The 20077-nt window shown below is 35.9% G+C and overlaps 2 protein-coding genes across 3 annotated transcripts in view; one reads left to right on the forward strand and one right to left on the reverse strand.

Moving 5' to 3' along the window:
* LOC149708740 (uncharacterized) overlaps positions 1-7502 on the reverse strand; it is a 77567-nt gene extending 70065 nt beyond the window's left edge. Inside the window, exons 1-3 of one of the 2 annotated variants that reach the window (XM_089864282.1) lie at positions 7351-7502; positions 6524-6861; positions 5287-5323 (exon numbers count right to left, since the gene is read on the reverse strand). In XM_089864282.1, coding sequence (XP_089720408.1) covers positions 6607-6861; positions 7351-7392 — 297 coding nt within the window. In that variant the 5' untranslated portion in view covers positions 7393-7502 and the 3' untranslated portion in view covers positions 5287-5323; positions 6524-6606. Of the gene's footprint in view, positions 1-5286; positions 5324-6523; positions 6862-7350 lie in introns of those variants that run through there. The other variant, XM_089864281.1, reaches the window with a different exon arrangement.
* On the forward strand, positions 926-1789 carry LOC149708752 (uncharacterized). The gene is made up of 2 exons (XM_089864268.1): positions 926-1085; positions 1384-1789. Exons 1-2 carry the CDS (start codon positions 1044-1046, stop codon positions 1666-1668), a joined length of 327 nt encoding a protein of 108 aa, XP_089720394.1. The 5' UTR covers positions 926-1043; the 3' UTR covers positions 1669-1789.
* Positions 7503-20077: the final 12575 nt, after the last annotated feature.

Raw genomic sequence — 20077 nt, forward strand, 5'->3', positions numbered from 1 at the left:
TTATCATATCATCGCAAACAGATCGTCAAAACTTTAATTTACTTATCAAGTGTAAGTATACCATCATAAGCTAACCTTACTCATCAAACGTAAATAGGCCATCACAGCCTAGCCTTTCTCATCAGTTGTAAATAGACCATATTAACGAAACCTAATCTAGACTCACCTGACCTAACCCAATTGCGGTTCAATTAACCAGACCTTAATGGAGTTCTAATAACCAAAGCCAAACCCAACGTAACTAAACTTAACCTTACCTAACCTAAACGAGGTTTAAATAACCCGACCTAACTCTAACTGACCAAATTCTATTTCTGTTCAATTTTCGGTCACAACCACAAAGACGTTCGATTCTATACTTCGAAATTCTGAAGTGCTCATATAATCATATGTATTTAGTAACGAAAAGATGCTATACGCTGTAGCTCAAGTGGGGTTTTTGTGCATTTAGTATCGTTTGCGGGAAACGAGGTTATGCAGTTTGCCCATTAAATATGGTTTTGTGAGAATTTGGTTCGAAAAATTTGTTTAAGGTGAATTTGTGTCGTAATCTAATTTGTACCACGTGGCCATAATAAACGAAAACCGCGTTTCACATTCTAGCTTTACTGTTATTTTAGGAACTTCTTTAAGTGTTAAATTGTGTTTTCGGGAAATCACTATGTAGTGAACCGAGGTTAAGAGAACCGCTATTAATGGGCGTTCCCCTATTGATAGTCAATATAGCTCAAAGCTAGAAGTTCAATTCCATTGCAACATTTGTCAAAATTGAAAAATTTCAAGGTTTTAAAGAGGGACTTGAGAGTTTATTGCATTTTTACAGTCATTGTCTCTATTTATCTAAGCTTTCATCTAGTGAATCATTCGAGAGGCTTCTTGCCCTGTTAAGTGGTTTGGATGGTTGCTAAATAATTATCTAAAAAATATTAATCTAAGCGAAACAAATCTCCAAAGAAAATCATATATAAACAGGGCAGAGCGTAGCCGAAAGCATCACAATCCCAAAACTGAAATCGAAGTATCATTCTTCTTAATAACTAACCATGTTCAAACTAGTAACTGTTCTCTTGGCTGTAATCGTAGTGGTAACTATTACTATTCTCTTTTTACTAACCTAAAAAAAAGCCATTGTGCTTATTTCGAATGAAATAAAATATCCTTCAGACGAAAAAGTTCTAAGCAATTCTATGCTAGTGTAAAGATTGCTTGATAAGTATTTCTGCAGCCCTAAAATTGACATTTATTCCCCTCAAATCTATGAACTTCAGAGAAAATGTTTTGCTTATTTATACTTGGCACTGATTTCTACTTGATTTATTTTTATAAAACAGACAGTACAAATTAGGAAAAGTGATTGATTAAAAGAAATTTTATTTTCTTTAGGCTTCTGCCCAGAAGTCAGCCGGAACATATTCGTTTTTGGAAGCAAATTCTGGATCTATTTTAGGTCCAGCTCAACTCCAGTACACGGCTCCGGTTGCAACTTACGTTACCCGCCCGTTAGCATATTTGAACCAAGGAGTTAGAATTGAAGGTCCCTCTGTTCATTATGCCAAACCAACCACCGTGGAATACATAAAATCGCCCATTGTTCAGTATACTAGGCCTTTGACTTCTGTTAAGTACGTGAGTCCCATTGAAACTTACGGAACTAAGTCAATCTACTAAAACAAATGATTTAATTATGTAACGACGCTTCTACATACCATGTAACCCGAATTAAAGCGTTTTCAAACGAATATGATTTGTCATAATACTGGTTTAATAAATGTTCATTATTATACAAAAATATTTGATTCATCTCTAGTTTTTAGCTTGGTGTGATTAGATAACCAGACCTACTTATAGGTGTGTGTCGGGGGGGGGGGGTTGAGTTAACCCCGGATACACGAAAAACAAGCATGAATAGAAACCGAATAAGGCAAGATCCACTACCACCTTGGAGCTCATAATGTGAAAGAAGAAAAGGAAGTACATTAGCCTTATGATATGATTTAATAGTTTATTGTTAAGAAAAGATCCTCTTCCGCTCTTCGACGTAATGGGAAGGAAACAACTTTGGCATAGTCAAAGAATTTACGCAGTTAGATTGCCGCGGGACAGGACATTTGGGTGCCGACAATGAACTTAGGCGCCGGTTATTTAGGCACCGCCACTTAGGCGCCGGGACAGTTAGGCGCCGCGACATTTAAGCTCCGCGAAAATTTGGCACCGAGACATTTAGGCTCCGCGACAATTTGGCACTGAGACATTGCAGTATAATTTTCGTGAAATATTTCAGATAAAGACAAGAACTTTTATGCTTATATTCTTTTTATTCAACTGACATCAGAATTCAATCATATTGTTGTTTATTTTCACTGTATTGCCAAAATAATATGCCTTTTCCAAATTATTGTTGTTTATCTTCTTTGACTTCCCAAAATAATGTGCCTTTTCCAAAATATTGTTGTTTATCTTCAATGACTTCCTAAAATAATGTGCCTTTTCCAAAATATTGTTGTTTATCTTCATTGACTTCTCAACTTAGGTTAAGTTAGGTTAGGTTAGGTGTTTTTATTATTATTTTAGGATATGTTTTGTAAAAACAGGTAAGGTTTGGTGTCCTTTAATGGAGATTGCGAACATAGTCATGCAATGACGCACAGGGACAATACACGGGTTGCCAAATTGAAGGTCATTACGGATTTTTAGAAGAAATATAGTGGAAAAATTATCGGCACGTAATGTCTCTGCGCCTAAATGTCGCGGCGCCTAAATGTCACGGACCGGATGGCCGCAACCTCAAGTTTTAGATTAATTTGATGTATCGAAGGCGATTTGTTAAAAAGCGTTTATAGACAAATACTATCTTTTGAGACCGCTTAGGTGGGTTGGCGAGGAGGGGATGGGGAATGCGGGAATGATAGCTAGAATGAGAGATTAATTATGTGCTAACGCTGGGTTATGTAATTTATTTATATTTGTCGTTGAAACCTTCTCCTGGCCCTTCAATGTATGTGTTATGACAGGTCTTTACCTACGAGTGTGAAAGTCATACTGGCTTTAACGATTATGATCTGTGCGTGTGTATGTTTGCGGTTTGTGTGTGGAAGTTGGTAGGCGAAAACACCATTTTAGCCAGGTGTTGTAAGACCTTAATGTACTCCAACCGATGGGCTATCTCCAATATTACCCTAGCAAGTTAGAAAATATGAAAACTGTACATCATTAGCACATACGAAAATAACACGCCCTCCCCACACCTTGCTAATACGTAAAATACTTTACTGGATTCTTCTTGAATTACGATGAATGCAGTGATTATTTCAGTTGTCAACTTATTACGATTTTTATTTTGGATTTTCGAATTCCTCGATTATATGTGATTATTTCACGAAATGTGAGATTTCCGAGATGATTACAAAAGACTACTAATAAATCCTGTGATAATTTCCGATTTTCTCAAGATTTCATGTGATTTCCAATGATTATCGGAAATTTTTGATTACCGTTAATTACACACAAAAATTATTGTGATTGCCAATGATTTTCTAAGAATTCTTGAACTCAAGTAATCGATTTCTACGGTTTTCTACACCTGATTATTCAAGTGACTAACCCCTCGAAATAACTTATTTACCAAACCTAGCTTAAAAATATCGGGGTTCAAATAACCAAACCCAACTCAAAAGTATCGGTGTTCCAATAACCAAACCCAACTCAAAAGTATTGGGGTTCAAACAACCAAACCCAACAGTAATAATAAAAAAAATAAAATATTCCTGGATACTAGTGAAATAGAAAAACTTTTTAAACATTCTCCAGTAGACACAACAACTGTTCTTAAAACAAAAGCCAAAATATTGAAAAACCTAAATTTCTTCTGTTTAAAAAGCAAAGTTAGCAAAAGAAACTAGTATTCATTACGTTCTAGCCACAATGCATCCATTTCGAAATATATTTCTACATGTATAGAAGGTATTTGCAGTTGCCGTATCATTTGGAGCCTCAACAGGCAACAGCGACTAGCCAGGCTAGCTTTTCCTGCACCTCAACGACGAGCTAAGTTACATGGAAGAAAGAGTAGAAATCTAGATTTACAATTGTTTATTAACAAATTTAACCAAGAAATACCTCGTCGGCGGTCATTGTAAATTGTTCTTCAAATATTAAATAAAAATATATTTTATTTTCTAAATTGTATCAAAAATACGTTCAGAAATATAGAATATTTAACAACTCGTATATTGATGTTATTTATAACAATAGTGCCATTATCATGTCCCCTCACCGAAAGATACTACTCCCTCGATGAAACTTTTCCGGCTGCGGTCCGGTTCTGCTAAATATATTTTCCATCAGAAGGTGACAGCTTTATGAGACCATTATCTAGTCAAACGATTTTTCTGTGTTGTTTCTGCTCATTAGCCCAAATTTTCAAGTAAGTGTTCCTATAAAGCACCTACCTTAATGCACACAATAGTCTTTCTGAAGAGGAAATTGGTTTCCTGAAATTTGTGGTTGCTTTGCCTGAGGTCATGGGTAGATAGTTGAATGGAATACGACGACCTTCTCAGTTAAGCCCTTGCAAAAACTCACCCCTGTGATCCGAAATATGTAGATCCACTAACACTAACGTCCCCTTGTTGATTTCTTTTCAGAAACATTTCTCTAACCCATTTTGATCTTTTTCTAATTTAAATTGCATAGAAAACGTGATTTTATAATTTCCATTAGTTACTTGGTTTGGTTATAAATGAAAGTAATGCAACATTGAAAGTACTCATATAATTTAATTTTAATTTACTCATATAAAGCTCGAACGAAAAACTTCGTAAGTAAATATGCGGTAGAAATACCGAAGCAGCTTTAGGTCCGACAGAAATAGTGATATATTTTTTTTACGCAGAGGGCGACGTAAAATGATTGCGATAAATCAATCAAAATTTATACCTTATCCCGCGTTTTCAGTTTAGTTTTTTCACTCGTGAGTCCGTATTTGCATGCTGTGAGTTTGAATGACAGAATCGGATTAAATCGTGCTGCGTGAAAGTAGTAAGTTCCATAATTAAAATGACACCAAAGGAAAAATTTAATTACAAGACCCTATAGTTCTTATAAATCCGAGCCCAAATCCTACTTGTTGCACGTTGCTACTGATGGACCAGCTTTTTCAGACGGAATTCTCCAAATAGTCCTGTTCTTAAATTTCAATTCTATAAATGGTCGAATACCCAATAGTCTTAACCGAAATGTCTTTCCGCAATTGTTGTAGACACTAATAATAGCGGGATGAATCAAATATTTTTTTATTGTAATGAGCATTTATTAAACCAGTATTATGAAATGAAATGAAATAGATTTTTAATGTCTATATAAAAAACTAAACATGTAGTTCACGAGAATATAGACAGACATCATAAATTAACAATACAATATTTACAGAAATTGCTTTTGTAGTTATATACATGAGAGAGAGATTAACAATGTACTAACGAATATTTTTGATCGGTACTGAAAATATATCTATTGTATGGGAATATTTATTATACGTATTCTGAATGCGATTAATTGGATTAAGAACTTTCATAGGTACATAAAATGTCACGGTATGACGGAGAGAATTGGGAATTAAAAAGTTAAGTTTTGCGACTAAGTCGCTTAATTTAATCTTATTATTAATTAATTTAGAAAGAAATTTAATATCAGTTATTTCAAGTAAGTGGGCTAAAGATGGAAGGCCAAGACTAATTAGTAACAATTGATAATCATAAGTGAGATTTCGCAAGAAGAACGTATGGGCGTATAATATAAATTTCCGTTGAACCGATTCTATTCTTTGTCGTAAATAGGAACTACAGCCACTCCATGCCAATGAACCGTAAACAAGTCGCGATCGTACTAGACTGAGGTAGAGCAGTTTAAAATGTTTTAACGATCTTAGAGACCGACATAGTTTTAAGGACACGCCTAGAGTTCGGCGACAGCGATTAACTGTAATCGTCACTTGCTCGCGAAAAAGCAAGGCACGATCAAAAATAACGCCTAGATCATTTACCTGAAATTTCTGGGGGATAGTTGTATTTGCAATGGTGTATGTATTGCAGATTTCTCTGCCCACTCTCCTCGTGAAGGTTACCTGAGTCGATTTGGTAGGGTTAATTGGCAAGTTATTGGCGTCACACCATGAAGCAATAGAGTGCAAATCACTTTGGAGTTCAGTGCAATCTTCGCGAGAGTTAATAGATTTACAGATTTTATGATCATCCGCGAACGCGATTAGCATGGAGGATTTAACTGAATATTGTAGATCGTATATATATATGTTGAACAATAAAGGGCCCAAGGATGAACCCTGTGGTACACCGCATGTTATAGGGTAAGTAAAAGAGCTTAAGGCACCATTACATTTAATCATGTTTGTACGATCACTTAAGTATGAGCGAAACCACCCAATAAGTTCACTGCCTACCCCCAAGATTCGCATCTTATCCAGCAGATAAGGATGCGAAACACGGTCGAAAGCCTTAGCCAGGTCGAGATTACAATCATATTAGTTTCAAAACGCTTAAATTCGGGTTACATGGTATGTAGAAGCGTCGTTACATAATTAAATCATTTGTTTTAGTAGATTGACTTAGTTCCGTAAGTTTCAATGGGACTTGCGTACTGAACAGAAGTCAAAGGCCTAGTATACTGAACAATGGGCGATTTTATGTATTCTACGGTGGTTGGTTTGGCGTAATGAACAGAGGGACCTTCAATTTTAACGTAAGTAGCTGAAACTCCTTGGTTCAAATTGGCTAACGGACGGGTAGAAATAGATCCAGAATTCGCTTCCAAGAACGAATATGTGCCAGCTGACTTCTGGGCAGAAGCCTAAAGAAAATAAAATTTCTTTTAATGAGTTACTTTTCCTAGTTTGTACTGTCTTTATAAGAATAAAGCAAGTAGAGCTCGGCATTTTCGATCAATTATCCACAAATTGGTGGATAACCGATTATTTATAAACAAATTTGTGGATTATAATACGATTTAACATGAAAGTTCCGTGGATAATTTTCGGGTATGGATAAAGATAAAATAAAGTGGATAATTGATCGAAAATGCCGAGCTCTAAAAGCAAGTAGAAATCAGTGCCAAGTATAAATATAAGCAAAACATTATCTCTGAAGTTCAAAGATTTGAGAGAAAAAATGGCAATTTTAGGGCTGCAGAAATAATTATCCAGCCATCTTCAATATCATCTACACTAGCATAGAATTGCTTAGATCTTTTCCTTCTGGAGGATATTTTATTTCATTCGAAATAAGCACAATGGCTTTTTTTAAGGCTAGTAAAAACTAAAAAGAGAAAAATAATAGTTACCACTACGATTACAGCCAAGAGAACAGTTACTAGTTTGAACATGGTTAGTTATTAAGAAGAATGATACTTCGATTTCAGTTGTGAGATTGTGATGCTTTCGGCTACGCTCTACGCTGTTTATATATGATTTTCTTTGGAGATTTGTTTCGCTTAGATTAATATTTTCTAGATAATTATTTAGCAACCATCCAAACCACTTAACAGGGTAAGAAGCCTCTCGAAAGGTTCTCTAGATGAAAACCATAGATAAATAGAGACAGTGATTGTAAAAAAGAACAAGACTCGCAAGCCCGACGATCCCTTTTTATTAACATTGGACGCTTTTCAATATTAAAGGATGAAATGGAATTGAACTTCTAGCTCAGAGGGTACATTGAATTTGTCTATTAATAGGGGATGTTCTCAAAAGAGCGCCCCCTAATTGTGTTTCTCATAATTGCGGTTCCCTACATCGTAGTTTCCCGAAAACACAGTTAAACCCTAAGATAAGTTCCCTAAAGAGGGTATAGCTAGACTGTGAGATGCGGTCGTCGTTTATTATGGTCTCGTAGTACAGATTTTATTATGACTCAATTTCACCTTGGACAAATATTCCCAACCAAATTCTCCAAAACCATATTTAATAGACAACCTTGTTTCCAGCTAACCTTACTTAATTTACAAAAACCACTCGTGAGCTAAAATGTTCATCACCTTATCGTTGTGACACACTGTTAAAAAATGATTATTAAGGTCCGTCAAAAAACCTCCACGAGGATTTTAGTACCCATGAACGTATTCGATCAGTTTTTTCACAGTGCCGGCATTGATTTCGAAAAACGCATTGTGGATATATAAGGTATATAGTGAAACCTTTTATAGTTTCATCGCTTCAGGTGGTATGTAAGGGTACTTTAAAAGTAGAATAGGACTTAACAGAACCCTTTAGAGGGATCTTTTTAACTTCGGTCTGCTGATTAACTATAACACTAATAAAGTAAAACACATGCTGTAATAATTCTACCCTAAGTTCTGAAACAAAGTTTACTTCTCTAGTAGTACTAGTAATGACAGAGTAGAAGTTATCTCAATTGGAATATTATATTACATAAAAAATAGGTTCGGTTAGGTTTGATTTGGTTTCCCACTTAATTGGGTATCGGTTTTCTATCTGAGACTTAATTTCCCGCCAAGTCTATACTGGAGAGAAAAAAAAATGAAATGAGATGAATTTCAAACTCGAGTTTTCTTTTTATATTCTTAAAGATAAATAGTATACATATAAATATTATTTATCATTTTCTTCGACAGTTTTGTACAGTCTGTTAAAAAGTCATTGCGCGTTGTAGTTTTCACACTTATTTTGCAATAATCGAACGCTATGCAAGGCTGCGCTATGAAATAAAGTGTGTTATATTATTTTTCCATTGTTCTTTCAAATTTAATCTAATTCGTCGTTGTCCATTGCGATCTTATACCGGAAACAGAAAGTGTCCAAATTATCAGATCTCACAATTTTGCATTCTTGCGGTTATATATGCGATTTTCCCTGGGGTTGATTCATATTTGAAAAGCTTTCACCAAATCCATTTCGGATGAGTAGGTCACGAGCAATCACCCTTTTTTCAAAATATGGCTATCTCGATTTAAATGGCGATAATTAGTTATCGAGTATTGTGGACATAATGCTTGTTAGATGTTATGGCGTCTTAAGGAAGATACAAGGTGATTCAGAGACGTATGCGTTCCTTATAACAGTAGATTCCTCGCAAATTATGGAGTTGAAATTTCCTGAACCATTTTGGTCTAACGCGAACCGTTTCACAGTTAAAAGCCCTTAAACTCCTGGCCTATTTGGGCCCTAATACTCTCTTCAAACGAGGCGTAAAATCTTGATTTAATAAGACAGCTTTTTTAATACTTTTGAAAAAAACGGATTGTAAACCTATTTTAGATTAACGGAATTAGGGTTTTCAGAAGAAACTCACGATATCTAACAATGCCTCTCACTACCTTTTTCAAACAAGCTTTGGTTTTAAGGTGTCGTCTGAAGAGGATTTTCTTCAAACGGTTTAAAAGTGTTTTCTTGCGTTTCACTGGTTCGAATCTCTTGAAATTTTAGGGAAAGGCACATTGAAGGGTTAAAAATGAAAGTGCAAAGTTTCAAAATTTTAAAACTAATAATTATTTTCCTAAAATTCATTAAAATTTTATTTGTGCATATTTATAACCAAGTTAGTAAATTCAGGGATTTTTAAGAAAAAAACTATTCGTTGTAGAACTTTAAAACCTTTCACGATCATTTCAAACCTTCAATAAGCCTCTTCCTAAAATTTCAAGAGATAAAAATTTGATAACCTTTCACGGTCGATTTAAATGAACCCTTAAGAACTCATAGGCCTAACGAAATTATTGCAATGGAGTTATTTTATGAGTAAAAGGAACAAGCCTTCTAACTTTTTTAGTTTCAGATGTGGTACATTCCACAGCCATTGACCGAATTGAAGTTCAAAAGTTGTCTTAATGGATTCCTATATAAATCCCTAATTTTTTTTAAATAAAGTTTTGTGACATAATTGAGACAAATTATCTTTGATCCTTATATGGGACTTATGTTATACTGAAGTAAGACTCCTCTTTAACTGGTATGAGAAAGTATAGCAGTTTTTAAGTTAGATCTAAATTAGAATACTTGGGTTTTTTGAAAGTTAAAAAATTTCGTTCAATTGTGCCTTTAACGCTTGACATAAGTTGTATTACTGGTTATCGCATCCGACATTTTTGGGATGACCCGTAAATTTAAATCCGCAAGTCTTCTGAATTACATTGTGAGTCGCTTTACTGTTGGTATGACAACTAAGGAGAATCCGCAGAACCATGCTGTCACCAAGACGTAAAATATCAGTTTCAGATCATCCACATCGATGTTATCGCTCCCTTCGATTGCTTTTGAAAAATAATTGGTCATCCAATCACGTGATTCATCCAACTCCAATTTCTGAATTATTCCAAAACTTATCAGAAGGTTCAACCTGAAAAACAGATTGAAAAAATTGCAGAAACTTGCCAGAGATTTTCTTTGAGCATTATTTTTTGACGCTGAATGACTCTTTGAGAAATTAAACTCGTTCTCAGGCTTAATTATTAGATTAAATTATGACGTACCTTTTATTGATGTATTGTTTGCAAGGAAACGATTTGTGAAAGACGATGACATTATAATTGACTAACAAATTTTCTCTAGCGAAGTAAAAAGCGCTGTGTGGTAGTTTCAAGCGCAAAATATTTAACAATAATATCTTTTTGTTTAGCACAAAGGCGTAATTTTCTCGTAACACCCGATTCAAGCCTTCCTTTGGCGTTTTTGGAAACTCAAAACCGGGTTCCTTAATCGAATCAGCAAATGTTTTCAAAAACTCGTTTTCGGAAGTCTAGAAATTAATAATTTTAAGTTGGTTCAATACTTCTTGGTATTATTTTTTGACAATAATATCATAATACCATAATACACTGCTGGCTTGGGCTACCTTCTAACGCACTGACAACATAACCATGTGATTTGATTAAACGAGCCATTTGTTCAAACGTATCAATAGGTAAGGTAACTGGAGCAAAACTGGCAGCCGAAGTCAAGTAACACGAGTAAAGTGCCTCCATAGTTCCAAAAACAATAATGGTAATAGCGAGAACGACCAAATAAATTATTGATTGATTGCTATTGTATTCAATACCTTTATAAAATATATTTCATCCTTTAAGTAGAGTCAGGCTTGCATTAAAACGCGTTCTCACCTTGACATAATATTACTTTCACTATATTCCAAAGATAATTTTCTTCCTTGCAAAAGGAAGTTAGAAGTTTGATGATTACAATTATTGCAGCCAATAAACACATGTTTAATATCCAGACCTTATTCAAAAAAGTTAATTAATTGAATTGACAGAAGATTTTTATAGTATAAAAGCACGTTTCATCAGATGATTGGTGCAGTTTATGAAAATAGCTAAACGGTTTTCATAACAAAAACTGAACTTAAATGGGAAGTCGCTCCTTGGGAATAGATTTTTATGGATTATAAAGAAGAAATGCTGTTTGGAAAATCCTTAGTGGTGAATGTGAAATTATATCCATGCACAAGCAGAGAAAAAACACTTAAAGGCATAATATCTGAGAGTTGGAAGTCCATAATATTTAATTAAAATTTGTACACGATCATGTTTCCAGACATGAGAATAAGTTCTGGAAATGAAAGTATTGGTCTGAGTGCAAAGTTTCTCGAAAGCAGGTTGCAAGATTGCACACTCGGTATCAAAATGACCAGTGCAGTAAGCTGCTAATAAAATCCCAGTATTGTTTGCCCTAAAATACCTGAATTTGGAGGGGTTCGATTAGAAATAAGCCATTGTTTACTCTGAAGACACTTGGAGCTCTGGTTACAAAAGTGGTACCACTCTCACGATACGGATGTGAAAAATCAACGAATTTAGCTCGTAGAGCCGTTGGAGCTATTGTCGAAATAGCCATATCCACCTCCTACAGGTATAAAACCTAAGTTAGTTTTAATAAGTTATTTCTACTTAAAAGAATTGAGCACTTACTTGTCGAGCTACCATTCCCACCATTCCAGTACAATAATTGCTCTTGAGGTTACACACTCCCCATTGACCATCAGATGGAGTTACAATTTTAAAACTATTGTTAAAATTGCATAGTTTATATTAACTCAAACGTTAATTCAAAAACTTCTCCGATAGATGGCTCCAAAGCCTTTTATGGAAAGGGAAGATCATTTTTCCCCCAAAAGGGAGAAAGAAGGGAAAGGAATATTTGCCAACCTTCCCTATTGAAAAGTACATTTCAGTATTGGAGAAAATACGTTCCAAAAATTGTAAGGGGCAACCCGAAACAATGGTCCCAATGAGACATTTTAAGTGCCATTAGTTAGCTTTCTTATTTTATTTATGTAACGCAAAAATTAAATTTGTTTCTAATTACATGCAAATTTCAAGCCTCCAATTTAACAGCAATAAAATTTCGAGGCAGTTTTAATGTAACCGTCCACGCATACCGCATGGCATTATGAAAGCACTAAAGTCAGTTTTTTCCAAAACGGCGTGTAGAGACACAGTATTTTCGTAACATCTTCAGATCACTTTCATTATTTCGAATCAAAAAATTGGGCTTATAGACAAAATATATATTACCAGAAGTATATAGTACTTCTCTTCGAGAGAAGTGTACCACAAAGCGGGGTAAGTGTAACGTCACTCTTCCCAGCATCGGAACATTTAGAGCAAGGTAACTAAAACCAGGGAGTAAGGAACGTTAGAGGGAGTGTTGATCTAATGCTAAAAAAACCGTCATACAGTGGCAAATGGGAACAGTGTTGCCAATGTGCGGGAAATTTCCCGTTTTGCGGGATTTTTCGATGGTATTTTGGCTTTGGCGGGAAAAAGGTAGTTTTTTGATAAATCAATCGATTTGGCGGGAATTTCAATGACCGTGGGGTTTTGATCATGTTTTTTTAAACATTTGGTAAAATTTTAATTTTTTGGCTTGGCGCATCCGATTTTTACCAACCGACCATCAATGTTTCCTTCATAGTTTTGGTCCCCCAAATGGGACCTTTCTTATAGTTTAGTATTTAGTGCTTCTCAGGCAACACCTTCACAAGTTCACAATGCTTACTTAAATTGTAGTGCGGCTGAAAACGTAAAACTTACGTCAATTTTGCTCTAAAAGGAGTTGCGGGAAATAATGACCGTCGGCGGGAAATTTTGGGTCGTCAGGCGGGAAATTGACAGTTTGAACATTGGCAACACTGAATGGGAAAGAAAGTGGGGGTATGAATTTTTTATCTCCGTTCCACAATTTTAGCTAACACGCAGGCGCGAGTGACGTCGTTTACTACCGCCAGAAGAGAGAATTTAAAAATTCTCTCTGCCGCCAGCTTCCGCTTCTATCGACTGTTGCCCCACTCACTCTGTTCAACCAACAATCAACGTCTGTTGGGAGGAAACCGAGGCTTAATAAAAATGCCAAATTGTTTTTGTAACGGTTGTAGGAATGATTCAAGGTATTCGCTTAAAAATATATAAAAGGAATATCCTTCCACGCGTTTCCAAAGCCAAAAACCCGGATAAAAAAATGTAAAAGATGGATATTCGCTAGTGGAAGACCGATTTCCACTAGCTTCTATTCACTTTCAATAAATTTCAAGCTTTGTTTTTGGTTTGGGAAATGGTTTGAAAACGAAATTTACCATGTCGGGTCTTGTTAAATACTTAGGGTTACTTGAACAATTAAAAAACAACACTTCTTATAGTTAACCATGGCAGAAATTCAAACACGACCTTCCCCTTCTAGTTCAAAGCCGGTTTTTAAATTTGACGCATGCGCGCGGACACCGCCATGAGCCCCTGAGTCAGCGCCAGAGAGACGATTTTAGCCACGAAGCGAAAGAACGCGCCTATTCACTTTAACACTCCCTCTCAAGTCTCTCCTCCCTGCTAAAACGAATCACATACGTGATAAATAGTTCCCTCATCATTACTCTATTAGCGTTTAAATATTTGGCAAGGCACGCTTGTGCATTTTTGTCCCACGTCAAGACGAGGTTTGTGGGATGATTGCTGGGGATTTAGTGCCAAACAATTATAGAATTCACCTTACGGTGCGATGCCCATTGAATGAATGAATATTTATTTCCTTTTCACATACAGTGAATCCCTTTTGAAACAGGGAGGAGCAGTTAGGCTGCTCGCAAGTTTAGTTTTTTTTACAGTTTAGAACTTTTTTTTTTTTCTTTTTCTTTTTTTTTTTATTAAACGGTTCAAATTTTAAGGCGCGGTGGGACCCGTAAAACCAAGACTAAGTAACAAATTATCTTCTTCATTTGACGTTCCCGGATCATTGTCGCGGAATTGTGCAAATGCGGGACACTCTAAAAGGATGTGTGGTATATCCTCACGCTCAGAACCACATCTCGGGCACAGTGGATCTTCCCCAAAAATTTCCGCTCTTCGGGCCGCTGTGGGTAATGCACCAGTTCTTGCCAAGAAGAGGAGTTCGCTTTCCTTCCCATTGGAGTAAAACGATTCCACCGATGGAGACGATTTGGCGCGGTAAGCTGTCAGGCTTTGGTGGCGTTCGAGTTCGGCCCTCCATTTCTGTTCGGCAAGATCTCGAACAGACTTATCCACGATCTTGTTCCAGTCTGTAGTGTTAGTGGCCCCTACTCTGCTAGAACCACATCCATACGTTTTATCGAGAAAAGACAGCCGATTAATCCAGCGGGTTCTAAGTCCCGTAGCTCGTAGGTAGCGGTAAATATTTTTGGCAATCCGGGTTTCGTCCATGAATATAAGGCGACCAAGGTACCTTAATTTACTTTTAGCCTCTCGGGAAACAAAGGTAGACCATGCCATCTCGCCACTTATAGCCGAGGATGCTGTCATAAAATTTCCGCCAACAGCGGCTTTGCCAGCAGCGAATTGGGCACGTTCACACGCTTTGTAGTTTGATCAGCGGGAAAGCAAACTAAAAGGGTGAGCCTAGGAAGAATGACGTTACATAACTAAAGCATTAAGAGGATTAGTGGTCGGCATTTGGATAGGATAATATCTGTTTGTTTTATCTTTATTCATAATTTGAAATTATCCACGGGAAGTCCATGATTAATGCAATGTAATCACGAATAATTATCTGATTATTATTCATGAATAACTGATTAAAAAAATTCGGTGGCTTAACTTGTCCAAACGCCGACCACTAAAGAGGATACAGAGTGTCATCCTTCTTCTATTATCCCCTTCTGATATTACCAAAAAAAAGATGTATACCACGAAGTAATTTTAAGTCTTGATCTCACAACCTTTAATAACACAGGATTTAGGATCTTATTTTTCTTCAAACATATTGTTCTTATAGGCAAAGTTAAAGTCAAAAACAGAAATAATTCGGAATGAACTTTTCGGAAATGGTAAAAATATTAAATGGAAAGATGGGTCGTATATTTTTAATTGAACAATAGATGAGTCGCAACTTCAAAAACTTCCCTAAGTGAATATGCCTTTCCCCAAATTAATATACGCGCATTTTCCAAACCATAGGAACATGACTGTACATGTGTCACCGCGGATTGGTTGAAGTAAGTTAAAAGAAAGTCATACTTAAAAGACAGCATTTCCGAGAGAATTTGCAAAATTTTGAACTCCCTTCCACTAAATTCGGTACTGCCATTTTTCGTCGGAAATCTGAACGAATACGACTTCAAAATGAAAAGTTAAAAATTTTATTTTATAACATTGAAAGTGACCATAAAACTCATTGAATAACTTATTTTAAAATATCCCTTACAAAATTCAGGGATATATTTATTTTTTAAGACGGAATGCACAACGTTTGGCCTTTACTTCAGTCCGACTCATAGCCGAGTATATAGCTCCTTCCTTCATCACGTAACCAAAAAATTAAATTATCTTATTGGCTCACTAAAACTACGTATTGGTGACGTTGCTCACAAGGAGGGCCAAAAATACGTAATTCCTGTTTACCTCTGTCGCTATGACTACGACCCCTCTTGCGTTGCACAGATAAGCGTCTTCACAGGGGTTCAAAATGGAGCCGTCTAAAAGCGACGGTCCGGAAATTATTCGGGAATTGTTTTTAATAGCAATTAAGAAGGTAGTTAGTGAATTTGGTGCCGGTGTTTTGGATTTGGAGTACATCTGTAAGGGTTAAAAGTGTTCCCTAATTCTTTCTTAAGCCAATCATGTCTACTATCCTCATGATTTTATAAACGAATTTGATGAAGTTAACCAAGGCTTAGTGAATGGCCAGGAGTTTTGTGAGCTTAGTGTTTAGTTAAAACCTGTTCGTGTTGTAATATCTATGAAAACTTTTACTCAATTCTAACTCACTTTTAATTTTCTTGGGTCTTCCCCGTTTTTTTTTTCAGTTGCAAGCCCTATGTCTTGTGTAACTTCCATTTTTCAACAATGTTCTTTCAAAAATTACAATCCGAGCCCATTCCAACTTGGCAGACGAAGGGGCAGACGACGTTTATTTGACCCGGATATACATACAACGCCATAATGAAAATAAGACCCGCCTCTTTTTTTATACCCCTCCGTCACGGGTAAGGTGGTCGTGGACTTGGACGCGCACCCGAATAACCCTGTTACCCATTCCGTCTTAAAAAATTAAATCTATCCCTGAAAATTGTAATTGAGTGTGCAATTATAACATACGGCATTGCTAATTTACCTTTGTTGACTACTAGGTTTTACATTAGACCAACACGCATTTTACCGTTAACAATGACAACGAGTTCTAATTGAATTGTAAAAAGTATTTAATGTTAAAAATTAAGCTCTTACATTTTTAGCAGCCACAATTAGGGTCTGATTCTCACACATTGTCGATACTATAATATTTGAAGCAACTGGCAAAATTTGATGTTTTACAACAAAGACAAGTAGTCTGAAAAGTAGTGCAAATTTACCTAGTATATTTGATCGCTTCGTTACGTTTCTTTTTTAATCAATATGTTTCGGCCCAAGGAGCTAACTACTCCACGAAGGTTTCGCGTGCCACTACATGGTCAAAGGAATTATACAGATACATTAAATTTCACTAAATGCTTCAGTGGCGACCTCCTTCAATATGAAAAAAGTGTCGTGGAACAGGTGTTCACGAGACTTTACTGGCATATATTTCTAAACTATGGTTTGAAAAGCGTCACATTTTCAAGAAATGTGCAAATGCTAGGTAAGTTGATAAAAGATAGAGTTTGCGTGAGCAAAATAAAATAATACATTTACACGCCCGTTCTCTAGAAACATAACGGTATGATATTTGCTAGAAATATTCGTTGGGAAATGGCGTTTTTATTAAGTCGTTGGAATCTGCCACAACTTATTTTAAAATAGTAGCCACAGTAGACCCCAATTCAGAGATATAGCGGAAACCTGATCCCTATGGTATTTATGTTGTGGTTTCTGTTAGGTTTAGTTTAGGTAGCCTAAGGATTAGGGTAGCATTACGTTTTGGTCGAGGTTACGCTAGGTTGGTTTTGGGTTTAGACATAAGGAGATCATCTCTCTAAGGGCCTAAGCGCATCTATTAGCAAAAACATCTAGTTCTGCTAGATGTGACGTAGATTTTGTATAGGGGCTCCTTCCGAATTTTTCGTGAAATTCGCGGGAGAGAAAAATAATTTTCAAAATCAGCCACGACCGATATCCTAAGCCGGTCGTGGTCTAGACGCGAGCTCTGAGATAACGCTCCCAAGCGGTTGGGAATCAAACTAAAACAGGCGGGGAGGCGAGAGAGGAAGGACTGAGGGGAAAAATAAGTAAGAGAATTTCCAGAACCCCCCAGCTCTCTCAGACACAAGAGGTAAATTCGTGCTTAGTAAAAATCACGAAGAGATGTCGTGAGAAATCTTTGAAGGAGGGAAAAATGTTCAATGCCGGGTTACTCTGCAGCGAATGCGCTCGGCCTCTGTTTAGGCTATACAATTATTATACCACATGAGATGAGACGGATGGCTGACCAAATCGGACATACATACATTTCAACCGTAACATAGAATCTTGGGCCCTTAGAGAGATGATCTCCTTATGGTTTAGATTATGCTAGTTTGGGTTTGGGCTTGGATTATGCTAGGTTTTATTTAGGTTTAGATTATGCTAGGTTTTATTTAGGTTTAGATTATGCTAGGTTTTATTTAGGTTTAGGTTATGCAATGTGGGGTTTACTTTAAGGTAAGGGTTAGGTCTGCGTTGATTTTAAATTATGTTTAGGCTCGGTTAGTTAAGGTTTACTGTAGGTTTAATTTATTCATAGGTCACATTAATTTTTTACTAAATAGTTTAGTTCAATTTGCTATATCCAAAGAGCAGCGATAGTTTCAAGGATTTACGAAAATAATAGCCACAAGCTCTTCCTTAACATATAAAGCATCGAACTAACGAAATAAAGCAATAAAAACTATGGGAAACAATTATTGATCTCAACAAGAAAGACTAAATGTATAGAAAACGTTTTTAACATCCTGAGCTAATGAAATAGTTTCTAATAAATCAATAAATTCATTTTGCCGAGAAATAATATGAGAACATACTAAATTGGGCTTGCTGCTCTTGTAAGTTAATAAAATTCTCAATATTAATAATCCGGAAGGTGAAACAATTTCCAAAAGAGAGACAGACGTCTTAAGCTTAAGCGGGTCAAAGTCACTTTAGCACTCATTTGTTAAAGGGTTTTCTGTCGGTGCTCGGTTTCTTTTCAGTTTCTGTCCTGTTTCGTTGAATTGACGGTATTTTGAGTTCCGGTTTCTTTGTGTAAATACGAATAGAAGGAAGAAGTTCATTCCCATTGATTTTCTAATGTAAACTGCAGTTAGAGTACGTTGAGAAACGCTTTCTTTTCCAGCTTGAGGGTTCAACGATGATGTACTTAAATAGTACTGTAGTAACGCGTAAGTTATAATGCCAACTCTGGGTGAAACAGCACCAGAGAGGGTAACGTCTCCACGCGGCCATCTAAAAGGAACCAGTCGGAACGAAAGTTGATCTTTAACCGCGAATTTATATCAAGAAAGGAGAGAGTGAGAGAGCACTTGCCTTTCTCGTTTAATTTCTAAGAGAAAATTTTCCGCCTCATTTTTTTCAAACAGATTATTTTTTGGAATTTTATAATCTCTGCATGAAGAATGTTGCAGCACGTGTAATTCCGTTTCAGATAACAAGGAAACATTAATATCAAATAAAAAAGACAGACTAGTGAACTTAAAATTTCATGGTCAATATATAAACGAAATTTTTAGTTAAATTGAAATAACACAGCGTACTAAACTAGGCTATCTCTTACGATGCGTAGATAGGATAGTAGAAAAATAAGTGCATAAATCTGATTTCGATTGTATAGAAATAATGTTAACTTATTAAATGCGCTTTATTCGACCGCAAAGATGCTTTTGCAGGAAAAGATACTCAAATAAAAAACTCGCCATTTTTAAAAAAAAATTTAAAACCAAATTTGGAATATTATTCGAATGTAAGGTATGATTTCTACAAGTAAAAATTATACCTACATCCCGAGGAGCGAATCACTCTCAATTTACAGCGGGATGACAGAGTCAAGATTTCGGGATATCAGACTCTAATTTAAAACATGAAATTATACTTGACGATGAAACATCCTATAAATAAACGTTTAACCATAAATGAATTTATATTTACAGGGTATATCTGATAAACCAGGCATAAGTTAAGAAGATATTCTTGAGGCCATTTTGAGTTGAAAATGTTTTATGACATTTTGTCGTCCTGGTTATTGTTTTCGAAATATTATTTTTATATTTTACGGATCACCCCTTAAATTTAAATAAGAAATTGAAAGACAATGCCAATTTTTATAAGGGGCTTCCCTAAAGCATCAAAATCATAGCTCAAAAACAGTGGCTAGGACAGCAAAATGTCTCAAAACATTTTCGATTCAAAAATCTCCCATAGAACATTCCCATAATGCATGCCAGACTTATCAGAAACACCATGTGTATTAGATGGGGTAATCCCTAAATAAACTGCATTTGATCGATCTGATTTACTCATTTTTTCATCGCACGTGCATTCAATTAAGCCATCATAGAAAAGGATTGCCACTTTTGCATATTAATTTTAAATCAAAGGCCATGATATGTAAAAAAAGGCTTAATTAGGTATGACGCCTGTTATAATG

Source organism: Phalangium opilio, unplaced genomic scaffold (genome assembly GCF_054372755.1).
Source record: "Phalangium opilio isolate 3A_F unplaced genomic scaffold, DU_Popi_V2 ptg000013l_1, whole genome shotgun sequence".
Lineage (NCBI taxonomy): Eukaryota > Metazoa > Arthropoda > Arachnida > Opiliones > Phalangiidae > Phalangium > Phalangium opilio.

What these genes read in the sequence shown, in the direction of transcription:
- LOC149708752 (XM_089864268.1), top strand. Translation starts at nt 1,044, where the DNA reads ATGTTCAAACTAGTAACTGTTCTCTTGGCTGTAATCGTAGTG. An exon ending in TCTTGGCTGTAATCGTAGTG is followed by an intron (nt 1,086 to 1,383) that starts GTAACTATTACT and finishes TATTTTCTTTAG; the next exon opens with GCTTCTGCCCAGAAGTCAGC.